The sequence below is a fragment of the Engystomops pustulosus genome, chromosome 7, assembly GCF_040894005.1.
Source record: "Engystomops pustulosus chromosome 7, aEngPut4.maternal, whole genome shotgun sequence".
NCBI classification, from domain to species: domain Eukaryota; kingdom Metazoa; phylum Chordata; class Amphibia; order Anura; family Leptodactylidae; genus Engystomops; species Engystomops pustulosus.
This window is the reverse complement of record NC_092417.1, coordinates 48,259,710-48,279,224: the sequence shown is the minus strand read 5'-3', so window position 1 is coordinate 48,279,224 and position 19,515 is coordinate 48,259,710. Positions and strand designations below refer to the sequence as shown.

The 19,515-nt window shown below is 41.9% G+C and overlaps 1 protein-coding gene and 1 long non-coding RNA gene across 7 annotated transcripts in view; one reads left to right on the top strand and one right to left on the bottom strand.

The window, feature by feature from the left end:
• The first annotated feature begins 748 nt into the window (after positions 1 to 748).
• Positions 749 to 16,777, top strand: LOC140069749 (homeobox protein SIX4-like). 5 transcript variants are annotated; one of them, XR_011848845.1, is made up of 5 exons: positions 749 to 1,636; positions 5,430 to 6,082; positions 11,208 to 11,367; positions 11,506 to 11,586; positions 11,666 to 11,793. XR_011848845.1 is itself a non-coding variant. In XM_072115810.1 (3 exons), the coding sequence occupies exons 1-3, from the start codon at positions 930 to 932 to the stop codon at positions 14,963 to 14,965; spliced, it is 2,151 nt and encodes a 716-aa protein (XP_071971911.1). In that variant the 5' UTR covers positions 749 to 929; the 3' UTR covers positions 14,966 to 16,777. The 5 variants fall into 5 exon arrangements, 3 of the variants coding, with proteins under 3 accessions (XP_071971911.1, XP_071971912.1, XP_071971913.1); XR_011848846.1 differs by lacking the exon at positions 11,208 to 11,367; XM_072115810.1 differs by lacking the exons at positions 11,208 to 11,367; positions 11,506 to 11,586; positions 11,666 to 11,793 and adding an exon at positions 14,175 to 16,777.
• LOC140069751 (uncharacterized) overlaps positions 15,028 to 19,515 on the bottom strand; it is a 40,849-nt gene continuing 36,361 nt past the window's right edge. For both annotated transcript variants that reach the window (XR_011848848.1, XR_011848847.1), the window contains exons 3-4: positions 15,833 to 15,882; positions 15,028 to 15,538 (exon numbers count right to left, since the gene is read on the bottom strand). This is a non-coding gene — a long non-coding RNA (uncharacterized lncRNA). The remainder of the gene's footprint in view (positions 15,539 to 15,832; positions 15,883 to 19,515) is intronic.

Genomic DNA, 19,515 nt, shown 5'->3' with positions numbered 1-19,515 from the left:
GTGCAGCCTCCTGCCCCTGGTGTGTGGAGGTGCAGTGTAGTAGTACAGTGAGTAGGCTGGGGCAGGTGTAGGTGTAGTAGTGCAGCCTCCTGCCCCTGGTGTGTGCGGTGTAGTGTAGTAGTACAGTTAGTAGGCTGGGGCAGGTGTAGGTGTAGTAGTGCAGCCTCCTGCCCCTGGTGTGTGGAGGTGCAGTGTAGTAGTACAGTGAGTAGGCTGGGGCAGGTGTAGGTGTAGTAGTGCAGCCTCCTGCCCCTGGTGTGTGCGGTGTGTGGAGGTGTAGTGTAGTAGTACAGTGAGTAGGCTGGGGCAGGTGTAGGTGTAGTAGTGCAGCCTCCTGCCCCTGGTGTGTGCGGTGTAGTGTAGTAGTACAGTGAGTAGGCTGGGGCAGGTGTAGTAGTGCAGCCTCCTGCCCCTGGTGTGTGCGGTGTAGTGTAGTAGTACAGTTAGTAGGCTGGGGCAGGTGTAGTAGTGCAGCCTCCTGCCCCTGGTGTGTGGAGGTGTAGTATAGTAGTACAGTGAGTAGGCTGGGGCAGGTGTAGGTGTAGTAGTGCAGCCTCCTGCCCCTGGTGTGTGCGGTGTGTGGAGGTGTAGTAGTACAGTGTAGTAGGCTGGGGCAGGTGTAGGTGTAGTAGTGCAGCCTCCTGCCCCTGGTGTGTGCGGTGTGTGGAGGGGGAGCGAGCGCTGTGAGTGACGGTTAGCAGAGCAGCGTCCGCTCCTGGCCGGCCCCGCCCTCCCCCGTTCCCCCAATGGTTGTCCCCGCTCCAGGCCAGGACGCTGCTGCCGGAGTTTGCACTTGTGTAGTAGTCACATTGCTGCGATCCGTTTCCACTTGTGGGGAGGGGGGGAAGTAATGATCGCTGCGCGGCCGATGGAAACCTGATCACACGGGAGGGGTGGACTTTTTTTTTTTTTAACAGAAGGGGGAAAACATGTCTTCCCCTTCCAACGGGATCCCAAATGCCATAGAGATCAAGCAGGAAGATGCCTTGGAGGCGGCCGCCTTCTCCATGGAGCGCACGGCACAGCAGCCCGGGACGGAGGACGGCATCAAGAGCGAACTAGTGAGCGGAGCGGGGGCGCCCTACACCCTCGCCTTCTCCCCGGAGCACGTCGCCTGTGTGTGCGAGGCTCTGCAGCAGGGGGGCGACCTGGACAGGCTGGCCCGGTTCCTGTGGTCGCTGCCCCAGAGCGAGCTGCTACGTGGCAATGAGAGTATCCTGAAAGCCCGGGCGCTGGTGGCTTTCCACCAGGGCCGCTACCCGGAGCTCTACTCCGTGCTGGAGAGCCATAACTTCGAGGCGTCCAACCACGCCGTGCTGCAGGACCTGTGGTACCGGGCGCGCTATAACGAGGCGGAGAAGGCCCGGGGGAGAGCGCTGGGGGCGGTGGACAAGTACCGGCTGCGGAGGAAGTTCCCGCTGCCCCGGACCATCTGGGACGGAGAGGAGACCGTCTACTGCTTCAAGGAGAAGTCCCGCAACGCGCTCAAGGAGCTGTACAAGCACAACCGCTACCCGTCCCCCGCCGCCAAGCGCAACCTGGCCAAGATCACCGGCCTGTCCCTCACACAGGTCAGCAACTGGTTCAAGAACCGCCGCCAGCGGGACCGCAACCCGTCCGAGGCGCAGTCCAAGAGGTGAGCGCACAACTTTCCATTGTACTGCCCCCGCTGCAATATGGCGCTGCCGTGCTGCTGCTGCCGGGGCTTCTCAGGAGCCCCCACACCTGGGCACAGGCACATAGTAACGGGACCGGGGGGTAACATTTAATTTCTGACAGAGTCAATGATTTACTAAACTGGATGCAGCCTCCAGCATGGCGGATCCGGCTGCAGTGTTTTGAAACCTGATTCTAAAACTCCTTGAGCTCAGGTTTCATTGAAATCCTAGATAAGAGAGAGAGAGGTGACTCGTGCTGTGCCCTCTGATCACTGGTGCCCATTCTATCATCTCCCACTCATCTGCTGCTATAGGTAAGAGGCCATCCCAGTCCCCCTCCTGCTTTAGGGGTAGTCAGTGGTTAGACCAAAATAAATCACTTCTGCTGGTGAGGAGGAGGGGGTAGCAGGGGCGCAGACTTGTAGCCAGAGGGGGCTGAGAGTGCTGGGAGCCCCTCTGCCTGCACTGGAGAGTGTTACAACAGATGTGAGCTTGTTCCCCCTTCGCTGCCACTCACTTGTTTTTGCGGGGAGGGGGCTTCGCACATGCACTTTTAACACCTTCCTGCTACTTTGAATCCTTTTGTTACCTGGAAGTTACTTTTTCTTATGGAAAAAACTTTCGGACACCAAATGGCTTACACCGGCCGTGATGTAAAATCTTGTGCAAAAAATGACTGCCGTCCACTGCCTAATCCTTAGTTCCCATGAGCCTTATCCCGGCACATTGTACACTGCGCTGAGAGGTCCAGTATTGTTGTGATCAGTACCAAGGCCCAAGCTCCGGACCGTAGATTACTCATATTAAATATGTGGCTTGAAGTGGAATACGTGTACATGTAGGGGATGTTCCCAGAGTTTTATTTCCACAGCGTATTCCGTGACTAAATCTGTACAATATCCGTCCCAAACCATGTCCTATTGATTTCAGTGGGAATCCGCTTAGTTTGACATCCGTGTCGGATCTTTCCAATTAGAAAATTTCCCTCTAAGAATATGTAGCAGATGCCAAGACTGGCACGTTGTGTATTTTATTAGCCCGCTAAGACTTTCCTGTGCCCGAGAGACAAGTGGTGCCTGGCAGCTGCTTCTCTCTATGGGAGGAACATGTATGTGTTATAAACAATGGCACAAATAATTTTTCTTTTGACCATAAGTTTTATCCTTTGTGTATATTGAGCTTTATTCTTGTGTTTGAGATCAAGGTACAGGGTAATGGAGTCTGGGACGTCAGGGCTTAGCAGGGGTTAGATTGCCGTCTTCAGAAATCCCTTATCTCTACAGGTTTGCGACTGGTTTGGCCTGCCAGGTGGAGGTGACCTGTTCAGCCCTTCCCTGTTCTGTCTCTTTACGCCTCCCATTTGCAGAACTTAATGAGAGAAGTTGCCCTGAGGAGTTTTTTTTTTTTTTTTTTCTTGAAAGGCGCGTACAATCCTGAACTAATTCTGTACGTGGAGAAGGATCAGGACCTTCTCTTTTATACAGCTTTTATATCAGCGAGTTTTATGATTACATACAGGAGACTAGTACCTTCTAATATACGTGGTAGGCCTCTGCAGCTAGGAGGGGGCTTTTTGGAGGGGTCTAGGACAGAAGAGCTAAACACGTGTTATTTCTTGCTTATAAAGTTTTGACTACCTTGGTACCTAAGGCTGATCTTGGCAGGACTGGTTAATGTTTATTAAATTTTCGGGTAACGTTCCTCATGTTGGTAGTTGGAGTTAGCAATAGAGTGTGTTGCCTATTTTAAAACTGCCACCAAAGTTTGTTGACAGGGACTTGCTATATACATGCTCTGCAGAACTGAGTACCTGTGTATAAGCATATGGATGACTGGGGGTTACAGGTATGTTATAAGTACTGATGAGTGGACCCGATAGCTGGATTCGGCAGCCTGCCCCGGACATATTGGCAGGTTGGAAATTTTGTCCGCATCAGGCGTCTGAACCAGACCATCGGGTCACTCATCTCTAGTTATAAGGTATACGGCTACTAAAAGTAGCTCCCAAAGTGTAGAGGATGTCGTCCACATGTGGATGGAACCAACGAATTAATAAATTTATTTCAATAATAGTCTTTATATAGCGCCATCAAATTCTGCAGCACTATACAAATATTACATTACAGATTACAAACAGTCCTATGGAACAATAGGCTGAATATACCTGATGCACACGACTCTATGGCTGCATTCACACTCAGCGCTAGGGAGGGGCTTGCTTGATCGCGTTGCATAGAAACGCATCTGCGATCTGGAAAGCCTCTGCGTTTCAGAACACAAACCCTGCGTGTGAATGCATCCTCTAAAGCATCAGTATAAAGCCTTATTCATGCAGCAGTTTCTTTTCTCCGTATACGATCATAATTTCCAAGCATAGCGTACTGACTCTTTTCAGTCTGTAATATCCAGTTTTTTGGATGATGAATATATGGAGAATGTCATATTTTTTTCTTCCCGCATTTGAAGACCACAGACTTCAATACACATCAGTTGGTCAGCAAAAGCTGAAGTTATGTGCATTCTGTCTTTCTTCTCCGGTGATGCCGGAGATCCAGGGGTTTTGCCTTGTTATCTAAAACTTGTGAAGTTTGAATAGTACATAGAATAGCGTTGTCAATAGTATATCAAATAAAAAACTGATGAGTTTCAGTCTGTTAAAATGTATCCCAATGGGTATGGAACATTGTACAACTAGGTGTTAATTATATAAATTGACAAGTTCATTGAATGTACATTGTATCGTTATATGTCTAGTAAGGAGCTGTGTGCATGAGCCCTTATTAGGCCGTAGGAAGGGGGATTATAGATCAATTAGAAGATCTACAAATCTATGGGCTGAATACATAACACTCTGCTGCAATGTGTTTAGCTGGATGGATGTGGTTTTGATCACTCTGTTCTTATAGGATGTATTCCAGTGTGTACCAACTATTGTAGATGTTCAAGTTTATGCCATGGATGAAACCTTTAGAGCTTGTAAAATATTCATGAAGTATAAGTGTGCAGTTATGCTGCTTTTCAGACATGACAATCCCATACGGTGACGTGTACGCATGCCGCCAATGGACATCCTTCTTTGTCTGCTTGCAGACATGTGCCGCAGAAGCCAGTTTTGTGTTTGGTGCATGTGCTTTCTATAGAGATAGCATCTCCATAGCCTGTGGTTTTCAGCCTGCAGATGTGGGGGAAGGGATGCTTGATGGATGGGCAGACGTAGACAGGTAACATTCCTTGGACAGTCTAAACTAATGGATCCTGACTAAAGGAAACCCTCCCCCCACTGCTGTGGAGCACTTCCCCATACATTCACACCTTTGGGGCATTCCAGGGTATTCTAGACCCTTTGTGAATTGTGAGCTTGTTTGATTAGGAAGTATATTATTAAGTCTGTGTAATAATTACATGGCCAAAAACGTATTTTTTTTGCACTTGTAAACTAGGCCCTCGGATGAGTCCGTGTGCACTTTTCCTGTTTATGGTGTTCTTTTTATACTCCTCGGTGCGGTGTTTGTTCTTCTGCGTAACAACTGGTGTACGTTTACAAATGCCTCCACTTGATAGCCATATATTTGCCAAATGGCCCTTCTGTGTTTGCTTCTTGGCACTTCACACAAGCTGAAGTATCCATTAGCCTCTTCACAAGAGCTTAGCCCCAACGACTTGTTTGCTGGAAAATAATAAAGTGTACCGTCAAGTAGTGTCGCTTCCATTCACATTGCAGTTTTGTTAATAATTTCTTTTTTTTTTGTCTGCTTTTCTTTGCATGTTCAGTGAGTCCGATGGAAACCACAGCACTGAAGATGAATCGAGCAAAGGCCATGACGACTTATCTCCGCATCCTCTACCTAACCCAGATGGGGTCTCCAACATGAACCTTACCGATACGGTGTATATGCAACACATTGGGAATAAGATCGCATTAGGTTCTTCTGGAGTGCTGTTAAATGGAAGTTTGGTGTCTTCCAGTACGTCACCAGTCTTCTTAAATGGAGGCTCATTTATCCAGGGACCGAATGGCGTGCTGCTTAATGGTTTAAATGTGGCAAATTCGCCATCTTTGACATTGAATTCTCCAAAAGTGGCCTCAACCATTGTAAGCAACGGTGTCCCGAACTCTGACATCTTGGTGTCTTCCCCTGAGGAAGTTAAGGTTCTTCAGGCTGGGTTGACAGATTCTTCCTCAACGTACACTACAAATATACAACCTTCTTTCCCAGGGTTAATACCTGCTACAGAAGTCAAAACTGAGAATATCCAGCCTGCTGCTTCTCAAGATGGCGGAACTGTTGTTACATTTACCACTCCCATACAAATAAACCCATATGGCATCGTCCAGATCCCCAGTTCAGGAACAAACGCTCAGCTCATTAATGGAAGTATTGGATTCTCCACACTCCAGCTGCCTTCTGTCGCAGTGTCACAAGGTAATTGCTATACTTAGCGCATGTGCGGCTCGTGGTATTTGGTATCCTGTTACGTTGTTGGGTTTTTGTTTTGTTTAGTTTTTTTTTAAGTTTCTTGGAATTTGACACCTAAACCTGATAGGTATTTGTTCTGTGACACATTTAGGTAAAACGAGACCTGTCATCGCTACCGTGCTCTACTTTAGTTATAGAAGACTCCTAATAAACACTAAAGGCATAAAGTGATTTTCCGTTCCATGAAGATTGGTCACAAATTTACAATGATGAAATTTTTTTTTAAATAATTGTATATCAGGGCTAAGCAATGTTTATCTCTGGTTAAAATTTAATTTAGTTTTTTAAAATTTAACTCGATCACAACCGCCCACATTGAGAAGTGCGAGTCTCAAGTCTGCCGCAACTTCTTTCTATGAAAGTATAGGGGTGGGAAGAGAAGCAACTTATAACTTTTTGTACTGGAATAAAATACACCCCCACCCCTATGGTGGTGCTAATATTGACTTCACAATCTTTTTGAATTGTAATGGGTGCTATTGAAGCCGTGGATAATAATTCCCCAGTCCTAATTCGTAGAGATATGTTGATATATTACACTTTCCATTGTGGTTGTCATCAAAGCATAGTCCATATCCATAAAGCTTTGTCTGGTACTGCTGCTCGGCACCATCCATGTAAACCGGACTGAGCTACTGTCCTTGAGTCACAGGGTCATGATGCTCCCATAAGCTCTGTGATCCATCTGTTCTGCTGACTTGTGAGGATCTTGGAATTGGATAACTGCTTCATTGGAACAGTTAAGACTCTGTGTCCAGTGCAGATTCCACTTATGTTATGGATATAAAATAACGGAGGCGCTCAAATGGGAAGGCCCATGGGCTTCGTTGGGGTCAATTGGGCCCTTTTGGCATTGCTGGTATCCGTTATTTGCTCCATTAATGAATCGGAACAAGGTACTGCCCGCACTAGAGGTGAACATGGCTTAAGTTATCTTTTTATTCAATTCATTAAAGGAAATCTACCACTAGAAACCAGGATTATAAACCAAGAACACAGCAGGTGCGTGCCCCCTCGGGCCGGATCTTCTGCTCTTTGTGCTTCTTATTCCCATGTTTAACAATAAAGGGCTCTAAAATTATTTTAATAAGCCTGAGGGTCTTGTGGTTCCATAGCTGTTAATTGAGCCTGAGGGGGTCCTGGCTCAATTAACCGCTCTGGACCCCTGAGCCTCTTAGGCTTATTTTTATTATTTCAAAAGCCCTTTTTTTTTTTTCTAAAAATTGGATCATTACATGTTAAAAGAGGAGCAGATCCTGCTGGAGGGGGCACACACCTGCATGTAAGTGTTTTTGGTTTATAATCCTTGATTCTAGTGGTAGATTTCCATGGGATAGGGCCTAACTTGCTGATCAGTGGGGGTCTCAGTGTTGAGACCACACAGATTGCGAAAACGAGGGGTCCGTTGGACCCTTTGTCGCTCCGTCAGACTAATGGAGCAGACTGCCGTGCATGACCGTTCTTCTCCGTTAATCTCTATGGAGCTGACGGAAATTGCCGAGCTCACACTCGCCGATCTCCGTCAGCTCCTTAGAGATTAATGGAGGAGAACGGTCATGCGTGGCCATCTGCTCCATTAGCCTGACGGAGGAACAAGGGGTCTGATGGACCTCGTTTTCGTGATCTGTCGGGGTTTCAGCATGGAGACCCCCACTGATCAGCAAGTTAGGCCCTATCCTGTGGATAGGGCCTAACTTTAGTTCGTAGGAAAACCCCTTTTAAGCCTAAATTCACACTAGTGCTCCATTTTCCATTAAATCCTTATGTTATATGAGAGCATAATAGAATCCAAATTTGGAAAGTGAATGGAATGGGTTACCTGTATAGTGAGCAGCCTGAAAAATGCAGCAGACTGGGTTGTTATTTAAGACATTATTAGAATGGGACAGAAAGGGCATAACAGTAGTGTGAACTCGACCTAAACCTTAAATGATTTGTCAATAATTGACCTAATAAGGCTGCTGATGTGAAAGGTAGAGGAAAAGTACAAAATTAGAAAAATGAAATTGCCAACACTGTCTAGTTATTTAACTTTCTAAAATGGGGCCAGGGGTAAATCCTAGCTTTAATTTCACCTGGCCAATGGGTGACATTGATGTGTTGTAAATACCATTTATCAGATTTCATAAAAGGAAATGTAACTTTGCATAGCAGACCCATTCCATGTGTGTGAAGTCACTGAGAACAATGGCAGAGCTCAGGCTATACTTTTATGTTGCAGCTGTTGTACCCGGTGCTATTTATAGCTCGGCTTCATATGATGCAGCATGAAGTGGACTTAGGATAGTTATTGGTTTGATATTTCCTACCGTCCTGCTATAGCGGCCTATTAGTGGGACTTCTTAATGGAGCTAGACATTAATTTTGTTGAAACAAATGAACAAAACATTGGGCCGTGCTCCCTGGTGTTGTGTATCTTTACATCTGAGCAGTATGTGGATGGTCACCAGTTTCAACCAAGGGGTTCATCAGCTTGTACAGTATTTTAATATTACATACATCCAGATGGTGGAAACTATTTAAAAAATGAGCCCCTGTTCTTGTTAATAATTGGGGACCTCCCATCATGAAACTGTTAAACCTAGTTATCTTGTGTGGAGCCACATATTGTGCAAATGTGATTCCTGCAGTGTTACTTGTCCTTTGGTCTGCCCCCCCCCCCCCCCGAATTGATTGGCATGCCCCTTTCTTAGTCCTGTCACTGAGCTCCATCCACCTCTAGGACAAGGAAGCCACTTACTTCTGACCCTGTGCTGGCACTAATCCTTCTGACTTAGTGACTTTCTGGGTAGCTTGTGCTTCTATACCTCGCTTGGCCTGAGCAATACTTCGGGATGGAAGAGTTTCTATCAGAAGGCCTATTGTCTTCTCTGCCGTCCTTTCACTGGACGCTTCTACAATCTGTGTATAATACTTTACAACCAGAATAAGTGTATAAACATATATACATATTTCTGTGTAGCGAGTAGCAGTCCTCAGTACGAAGCTGTGATCTTCAATTATGAAGATCTTCATTATTATGAAGTTTGGATAAATGTAAAAATGTAAGTGTCATTAACCTGATCCTGTACTAATGGGACCAGTGCATTCCTACAGTACACCAGATGTCAACCAAGCTGCATGAGTCTTTGGGATACTAGGATGACCCACATGGCAAATCACAGTGCAATATTTCCCCTTTTAGAGCAAACCCTTTTCATTGACGCAAAAATAGACCCATGAAAATTACCCTAGCCGAAGCGGGGGATTTATCACATAATTTTTATTTTATTTTTTTTTGTTTAGGTTTTTCCTGCTAACTTCTTGGTATATAAGTTTTCCAGTGTTTCGCCTGATTTAAAGGAAAACAACCATTTTATAAATATTATAAAACACTACAGATACTCGCCTACTCTGCTCTTCATCCTAATCCTAGCGATTGTCTCCGCTAATCTTGACACGCCGGGATCACCTAAAAAAAGACTTAAGAAAAGCAGACTGTAGCACCGGACATCGCGACCCTGCACTATGGCCTGCTTTTTATAAGCCTCTTTTTTTAGGTGATCCTGGAGTATAAGGATTAGCGCAGACAAGCGCCAGCATTGGGATGAAGATTTTTTTTTAATTTTATTTTTTTTTAAATGGTAAATTTCCTTTTAACTTTGCAATCCAGAAATTGGTATTTAAAAAAACATAACAAAAAAAAATTGTGCAAAATTTTACTAAATTACCCTTTAAGATAAATCAAACAAGCCAACCCCCTGCCCCCTAATTAAAAAAAAAAAAATGAATGATATATTATTGTGCTATTCTATGGGACCTGCTTCTTATTTACAGGATTATTTTCATCCTAAAGTGATGTTTTGTCAAGGATGTTTGTGCTTCCCCCAAATCCCCCACACTCTAAACTGTATCTTACTGAAAAGGACGACCCCCATTATAAGTTTGTGCATTGTACCAAGTGCCACAGCACGAATAGGGCTCAGTTCACACTACCGTTTAAATCTCCGTTCCTTATCTGTGTTAAAGTAAAGCGTGGAGGAGTTTTAATGCTTTGGCTGAAAGCTCCATTGACATTAATGTAAATTTTATGTCATCTGTTATGTGCAGTTATCCCTTACACGGGCTGCTGTACTTTTTCTTTGTTTTGGAAAAACCGTTGCATAATGGATGTCATAATTTTTATAATATTTACTTTGAAGTCAATAAGAGACACAAAGTGGCATTTTTTTTGTTTACATCAGTTTCTTTCTTTTTTTTTAGAAACTGATGGATATGGATATAGACTGATATAGTAAATCTATACATATATATTAGAGACCAAATGAGCTAAATAGATAGATTATAGATAAATGTGAGTTACAAAGAGAATTTTAGATGTAAGTGGTGGGTTGTGTGTGTGACAGAAACATCCGGGGGTGTTGGCATGCACTATTTTCAGATATATAGGGAGGTGAGATATAGATCTATGATTTGTCATAATGTTAAAAATGGACAGTAATTGAGGTCTTTAGCTATGTTCAGTTTATTCGAGTGGATCATCCTTTTTTTAATGGAATAAATAATGGAAATGCTGATGGTAGTGTGAACTTAGCCGTACTCTGAAGCACCTGACTTGCGTGGCAGTTCTGCTGAATTGTGATGGTGAACACATTAGGGATGCTGAGGCTTATCCTGTTTTATCACATTGCTGATGGTTGCTTATTAGCAGCACCAATCTAACTTCAGCGACACATCTCCGGTAGTTGAGTCTACGAAGATTTATGTGTCCAAATTTGGTTTGGTTCAAAATGTTCCTGTGATGCTGTGCTGAGACATCATGGTAATGACAGCAAAGCACACATGAAGAAAAAATACTTTACTGCCAGCATTGAAAAGTTATGCTTTGAGTTGTAGGATGAAAGATACTTTGTTTAAATTATTTTTTTTTTTGGACAACCCGTTTTTGGAAGAGACCTTGACCACGACCAATAATCTTAAAGCTCTATTTTGAATTCGGATGTTGTTCTATTTAATTGGTGGCCTTTTAGAATTGCTTTTGGCTGTGGTTTCCCTTTGATTCCTGTATTGCATTCACTGCATTTATGTGAAGCCTGGGCTACTGCAAGAGAGACGAGAAGGTGTCTGAATAATAAGTGCATATAATCAAGAACATGGCAGCATTGAGGAGAATCGCCAGCCTCTAGACACAAGTTCTAGGTGCCTGTTATAAGTTGGCCAGTATCAGGAAGATAGATGATCTTCAAGTCCAGGTAAGAGGATTATTTACATTGCTGCATTTTAAATCAATTAAAATATTATAATTACATTTTTTACTTTCCATCGCCATATTTATTGGCAGATTTCTTTTACCTTGTTTAAAAACAAAAAAAAAATTATTTGTTTTGAAGGTCAGACGTAGATGAGATCAGCCAGAGCTCCTTTGCAGTAGCTCAGTCTACAGGACCTTGGGCCACAGGCTTCCCCAGTGTGTAAGTATATAACATAATTTTTGCCTTCAATACTATTTCAGAATCTCTTAATTACTTTCAATATCCTGTATTCCCACAGGGGACCTGTCGAGCGATGAACATCATAGAAAACTCTACTCTACTTCTGAAGGCCCTAAAGTATCTTCTCGAAATCGAGGTCCTTTGGTAACCAACGGCCAGAAACTGCACAAGATTAATGAAGGATCCCAGAATCATTCCAAATGTAAAAATCCACCATCTGGCACAAATGACAAAAGCCCACTGTTAACCAGTGCCTATTTATGTGATGAGGAGCAGGGTGGCAGAACATCCATTTTGGAGCAGGTTCTTCCTGGATGTTCATCTGCTGAAGACCTTTGCCTGCCTGAGAGCGATTCTTCATCAGAGAGTGGTGATCCTGTGTTACTTCACCGGCCGAAGAGAATATTAAAGAGAAAATTCAGGCGACGTTCCTCATTGGTTTCCAAGTCTGCCCCTCCTTCAAATTCACATCCCCTTCAAGTGATGAAGCCGCCTGAGGGATCACAACAAAGAACACAGGATCATCCTGATAGAGAAGGCTCACGTGTAGAGCAAAGATTAAGAGATCTATGTGAGCTCCAGAGTACGATGGCTACAGACATACGTGGTCTTCGCACTGAGATGGCCAACATTGGTCTCATACTTGGGAAGATGTTGGTGGTCCTTGAGAAATCCATGACTGCCAGCGCAGATAAAACCAATAAAATGTGAATCCATTACACTGTGTTTAAACTATGACTTCTTAGTTCTTGCTTTTATTTTATTGTTTTATGTAATTAATAAATAATTTCAGCGTGTTGTGTTGTGAAATGTATTTGGTTAAGTTGCTACCTAGGTTGTGCTGCTAAATTAGAAATGAGTAGTAATTCTCAGCTATTATTTAAGATTTAGATAATTTTAGAAGATTCTGAGAAATCTGGTTCATATTCAAAGTTTCTTAGGTTTTGTTGCACATTTTTATAATCTTAAGCCACATCCCTTTCCCGATAAACTTATGTACTTATGCTTTTTAAACTTATGCTACAATAATATAAAAATACGTTTTCTCCCTTACATGCCATGAAAGTCTCAATTCCTGGCCGTGCTCCCCTCTTATGCCACCTTCATGAAAAGTGAGTGGGGAGGGGGCCGGACAGGCCAGGGACTACTATGGTCAGTGCAAGGTTCCAGGTGAAGGTTAATGTAATTTATCTAGGCTCAGAGGTTCTCAATATATCCGGCAGGGCGTTCACAGCTGGGGGCGGGGGACAAGAAGAGCTGATACACGACGCACCAACTGTTGATAAATTTGACCCATTGTGTAAAACAGAGGTGCAAATTAAGCCTAAATTATGGTAAATGTTATCCAATCAATGCATTTTTATAATAGTTGTATTTTATTAGATGCTTTAAGAACAGAATTTGACATGTATAAATGAATATGAGATCAAAGGTCGTGGCAGGGCGATTGTTCACAAGTAAAGATCACATGAGCTTCCATCTGCGGCCATTTTATGGACAGGAATGTCTGGCTGATGAGGTAAAGACAGGATGTTTTACTTTACATATCAGGAAAGTTTAGCGGAACTATTAATAGATGTACAGGCGGTCCCCTACTTAAGAACACTCGACTTGCATACAACCCCTAGTTACAAACGGACCTCTGGATATTGGTAATTTATTGTACTTAAGTCCTAGGCTACAATGATCATCTGTAACAGTTATCACATGTATCTGTAATGAAGCTTTAGTGTTAATATTCATTCTTCTGACAACCCAACATTTTTAAAATCCAATTGTCACAGAGACTAAAAAAGTTCTGGCTGGGATTACAATGATAAAATATACAGTTCCGACTTACATACAAACTCAACTTAAGAACAAACTTACAGACCCTATCTTGTATGTAACCCGGGGACTGCCTGTAGTTTGTTAAATTACCATATATACTTGAGTATAAGCTTAGTTTTTCAGCACAAAAAATGTGCTGAAAACCCAAACTTGGCTTATTTGAGTTAAAAAAAAAAATAAATCAAAACTCACCTTTCTGGCTTCCCCCGCTGCAGGCTATATACTGGGTGAGGCTGTGACCAATGCATTTCCCACCCTCGGCTTATACTCGAGTCAATAGGTTTTCCCAGGTTTTTGTGGTAAAATTAGGGGCCTCTGTTTATACTTGGGTCGGGTTATACTCGAGTATATACGGTACGTAATATCCTGCCCCACACTTACAAATCCATTACAAAAACAGTATTCAGTTTGGATTTTCCAATGACCTCAATAAAAACAGGATTTAAAAAAAAAAGAAAGAAAATAATAATTTTGCTACAATATTGTTATTCATGTTCTGGGGCTCTTGTAAATTTGCTCTGGTATGTATATATTAATGCATCACTACCCATGTAAATGGGGTAGTGCCAAAGATTTTGATATGAATATACAGGACAGTGCATATTTTTTTTATTTGGTTATATTGTTTGGTTGTTTTTTGGACTCTTGGTAAGAGGGGGATACCCACTTCGGGGCAAGATGTTGTTGAAGTGTAACTTTTTTTTTTACCTAGTAACTATACACATTTCTCTTTGCAGGGAATCTTGGAAACCTCTCTGTGGTTCCTGGTACTTCAGAGGGAGGGACCTTCACAAGTGACACCATCTCGAGCAGCGATCAAGGAAAAGTGTTCCTCAGCTCTCTCCCTCCCAGCACCGTTGTCTACACTGTCCCGCATTCAATAAAACAAGATGGCCTTGATCGAAGCCTTGTCTTTTCTCCGTTAATGCCCGTCAATCAAAACACAGCACAAGTAAACATTAACATGTCTTCTGAGGAGACCCTGCAGTCTGTCGCAGCTTCCTTAGTCAATGGAACTCATGGCCAGAATTTTTCTCTTGCTCCTACTTTAATAGCTGCTTCTGGAAATCTCGCTTCTGTTACAGGGAACCAGTCGGTGTCTCTCAGCCAGTCCATTTCCACAGCCGCCACCACCACGACCAGTGTCACAGCCACCAGTAACGCAAACTTTGTACCTCTGCAGAACTGTCACTACATTGCTGCCCAAGACCTATTGTCAGGGACCTCTGCACCATCAGACCTCGGAGAACCCGGCACCGCAAGCGGTAATGGCAATCTTCCCGCTGCACAGTCCCATCAGGATTACAGTCAGCACAACATGGTTCTGCAGCGTGTACCCGAATCCAAGGAGAATTACCTGCCCATGGAGCAGAATACTACAATCAGTGGGAGTGTTATGTTGTTGGATGCAAAATCCAAGTATGTCATAAGTGGTATGGTCAATGCCGGCTGCGAAGACCTTGAAACGAAGAAAGAGTTGGCCAATCTTCAGAATGTTCAAGTGGAAGACATTCAAGACATGCAATAGACTGTACACAGATCACGTCCTACAGGTGATTTTCTCTGACTGTTTGGTTTCACTCTTATCCGTTTTGAACTAGAACTTTTAGTGAATCGCACTGCTTTTTTTTTTTTTTTTTTGTCCCCATATCACACTTAACCTTTTTATGAAAGGTAAGTAAAGGGAACACCATCTGAAGTACTTTGGTTCAGTTGTATGAAATATTGGGTTTAAGGTTAAAAAAAAAAAGCATTATCGGTACTTATTATTAATATTATTGTTATTATTATTGGGAATATGCTGGAAAAAAAGTCAGTTGCAAATGAGAACAACAATGGAATTATGTTTTGTATTGTTTTGTGTGTTTTTTTTTTCTATTCGCCCGAAAGCAGCATAATTTACTTGACATTTTCATGAACTGAAATAGACAGATTGGAATGTTACATTGTTGGCATAGAGTTTCTGTAAATCACGAATGCGATTACTAACATTTACCGGCTTGGTTGTCAAATTTGAAGAATTGGAGGAAACAGTCAAAAGATCTTCAAGTGTATTCTACACAATTTTGGAATCCTAGCATATACTTCCAGATTTAATTTACTGCAAAAGAAATATGCAAATAAGTAATGCGTACAATGCTATGATCCTCCCAATTCTATTGTTTTTTTTTTTTGTTTTTTTAATCCAAATATAGCAATTTTCTAAATAACTTTCCTGGTGCCTTCGGCCTAAGGGCCATTTAATTGTAGCAAAGCACATTATTAAAATAATAAAGAGAGTAGATCTGTCCAAATATAATTATATATATATAAAATATGTGTTTGTCTTTAGAACATTAATGTATCCTAAAAAATTCTCTTTTCATAATTCTATCCTGAAGCGAAGGATACTTACCTTGTGATGTAGTTCTAGTTTTGGAAACATAAGCACATAGTAATGTAACCCTGAATACAAAGGGAAAGACAATCAATTCTTGATTCAAGTATTGCCCTGAATTTTTTTTTACTTTTTTTTTTTTTTTTTTTTGACATTTCATCCCTAGAATTTACACTACATTCATATGAATTGTTTTTGCACTATTTTACAGTTTTTAAGTAAAAAAAACCTATTTAGGCATTTTTCACTATTGCATGGAACCTGCATAAACAAATCTATAATGATGTGCAAAATGCTATTTATTCTTGGGGTCTTTCCTTCCAACTAGTGAAAAATACATTTTTTTTTTATTTTTTTTGTATAAAAAAAATCTTTTACTTTCACAACTGTTTGTTTAGTCTTCTGTTTACTTGACTTAACCTCTGTTTTGCATGTTTAGTTTTTTGTTTTTTTTTTTAATTGGTTTGTGAACGTTAGGAAAATACAACTAAAGCAATAAGATATACAAGATGTACATTGTCTAGAATACTAAGTGGGGATTGGTGGCTTTTAGTTGTATTTTTTTATTATCTCTTATTTAACTTATATGCATGTCTCATATCCGGCCTTCTGTTCTGTGTTTTCAGACTGCTTCCTTATGCATGTTTTTGTTTTTTTGTTTTTTTTTATTTATATTTGTTTCTTTTGTGCCTTATGATGATGTATGAGTACAGAACACATCTGAAATGCTGATGTAGTTTTTATTTTCATGATGCATTTCTTGCTAATGGTACCAACCTCAAGTCAAAAACCATTTCTGTGCAGTTACCCAACCAAAGAGGTATCGTGTATATATATATATATTTTTTTTGTTTTCATTGTACTGTAATAGGGATTTATTCTTCCCAGGTTTTATTGTATTCTGAAATGATGATGTGAACTTATTTTTCTAAACACTATACTGAATAAACTTTTATATTTATACATTTGTTTCATGTCCATTCAGGATCCTTACCTGTATCACTCAGATGAATACTGAGATCTCTTGGTTTCCTACCAAGTACACTGCCATTCATAATACAATGGCTATGCTAGATATAGCAACTTGGCCGCATTCACTTGAATGACTTTCCGCTTGTAACTATTGGATGACTCTCCAGAAGATGCACTGCAGCCGCTACAAATGGTTGATCAGTGGGGTTACCAAGAAACGGACCCTTGCTGGCTCTGATCCATTAAATGAATTGAATTTAGTGCAGTTGTGTTCCAGTGGACTAAGGCTAGATTCACATTACCGCTAGTGATTTCCATTGCTTTAGTCCATAACAGAATTGACACCTAGAGCTGAAAAGTGCATGCAATTCCCTATCCATTCCACTTCTGTTATTTTTGCCATTAGAAATATCGTAATTTAGAAAACGGACAACTATGTGGGCCAAAGGATAAATTCTATTCTGTTTTGTTCCATCAGGGAAAAGAAAACAAAAATTAGTTATAAAACCCGTTAGTGGTAAGCCGTACCCCGGTGTGCCCATGTTGCAGCATCGTACACAATGTTTCTGAAGGGGTTGTATCTACTTATGCCAAAATCCATTACTAGAAAAGTAGTATATCCCACAACCTTATCAGCCGCCCTTGGCAACACCTCCCCTTTTTTATTTTTAAAGTTCTTGTTTTGCACCCCAAATATGCAAACCCATTGGTTGTAGCTTACTAGTCACCATGGTGCAGCTGTTACAAGCTATAGAAATAACCTGCGATCCTTCATAGTGACTGGTTACAGCATGTACAAGGAGGTCAAATAAAGGTTCTGTGCTCCAAGCGAGAAGATCCAAATTAAGATAATGTGCAGAAAACCGGTGAACTGGAAGGTATTAACATATGGGAGGTAAGTAATTTTAGTAACTGGATGGATTTTTTTCTTATTGCTTTAGCTTCAGTTTGTGTCCAACACGATCTGCCATTTTATTGTATTAACGAAGGTATTATAGTGTCTTGGCCTCCATGCAAATGACCATATATAGACCATAGATTACACCCGGTCAGAATGTGGTGAGCACATTTTGTTTCTTACCGCACTGTGACAGGGCAGGATTGGTGCAAAAGATAGAGTAGGTCTTATTCCTGGCTGGATTTTTGGCACAGATGCTCTGCTTTCTATGGAGAGGGGAGGGGTAAATAGGACGTGCCCCCCCCCCCCCTTCTCCAATGGTCTGTGTGTTTCGTTTGGGTAAGGTTGTGTGCATGAAGGCTTCCCATTCTGTTGCCCTAAACCACTTTCCCCCAGAATAACTCGCCTTGAATTGTTTTTTTTTTTTAAACCCCGCCACTAGAGGGTAGACTTTATTTGTGGCAGGTTTGTTAGTTCATAAATTTGATGCTAAAACAACTCCGATCTATGGAATTGATTACTAATGTTCACCCCTGCAATTACTCTGTGCCCCAAGCCAAATCGCATACATCTCCTTCCCAAACAAGACAAACCATATTAAACTCCGGCTGTGACACCATAGATAACACTTCCTTAGGCAAAAAGCACATGAGTAAGCTTGGTCTGTGAATCCTTGACTATCTGGTGGCTGGATTTCATGACCTAAATACTGTGCAAGGGACAGATTTGTGATGCAAGGACTCCATGCTTCGGTATGCCATGGACATCTGGAGGTTTTGTAGTGACTCCTTGCATCATATTTTTGGAGATGACACCAAGCTATGTAGAGTAATACAGTCTATGGAGGATGTTGATAGGCTGCAGGATAACTTGGCAAATTAGGTTTAATGTGGATAAATGTAAGGTTATGCACCTGGGGGCTAATAATCCAAAGGCAAAATATGTCCTTGGGGGAGTAAATCTGGGAGTGTCCCTTGTTGAGAAGGACCTGGGGGTACTAGTAGATCATAAATTAAATAACAGTATGCAATGTCAATCAGCTGCCTCTAAAGCTAGTAGGATCTTGTCATGTATCAAAAGTGGTATGGACTCTCGTGATAGGGATGTAATATTACCACTATACAAGGCACTGGTTCGGCCACACCTGGAATATGCTGTCCAGTTCTGGGCACCGGTCCATAAAAAGGATGCCCTGGAGCTGGAGAGGGTTCAACACAAAAATGATAAGGGGTATGGAGGATCTCAGTTATGAGGAAAGATTAAAACTAGATTTATTTAGTCTGTAAAAGAGACGATTACGAGGGGACATGATTAATTTATATAAATATATGAATGGTCCATACAAAAAATATGGTGGTAAGTTGTTTCAGATTAAATCAAATCAAAAGACGAGGGGGCACGGTCTCCATCTGGAGAAAACAAGGTTTAATCACCAGAGGCGACAGGGCTTTTTTACTATAAGAACTGTCAATCTGTGGAATAGCCTGCCTCAGGCGCTGGTCACAGCAGGGACAGTAGAGAGCTTCAAGAAGGGTCTAGATGCATTTTTACACCCAAATAACATTGATGGTTATGTTATATAGAAATGTTTCCCCTAAATCCCTTCCTCATCCAATCCCTTCCCTTCCTTGGTTGAACTTGATGGACAAGTGTCCTTTTTCAACCGTATAAACTATGAAACCATATAAATATGATTTTAGAGTCTGGACCAGGACACCGTGTATGTTGCATGAAATCTGGTTACTGCTCTGTTCTGGATTCGCAGACCGAGTAGTGTTTTGGATGTCTACATTGTGTGTCTATATATTGATCAAAATAGGATTTAAACATT

Excerpts from the sequence above, each read along its gene's own strand:
- LOC140069749 (XM_072115810.1), top strand. The coding sequence starts at position 930 with ATGTCTTCCCCTTCCAACGGGATCCCAAATGCCATAGAGATCAAGCAG. Across the intron at positions 1,637-5,429 it reads TCCGAGGCGCAGTCCAAGAG|TGAGTCCGATGGAAACCACA; the intron begins GTGAGCGCACAA and ends TTGCATGTTCAG. Across the intron at positions 6,083-14,174 it reads TTCTGTCGCAGTGTCACAAG|GGAATCTTGGAAACCTCTCT; the intron begins GTAATTGCTATA and ends TTCTCTTTGCAG.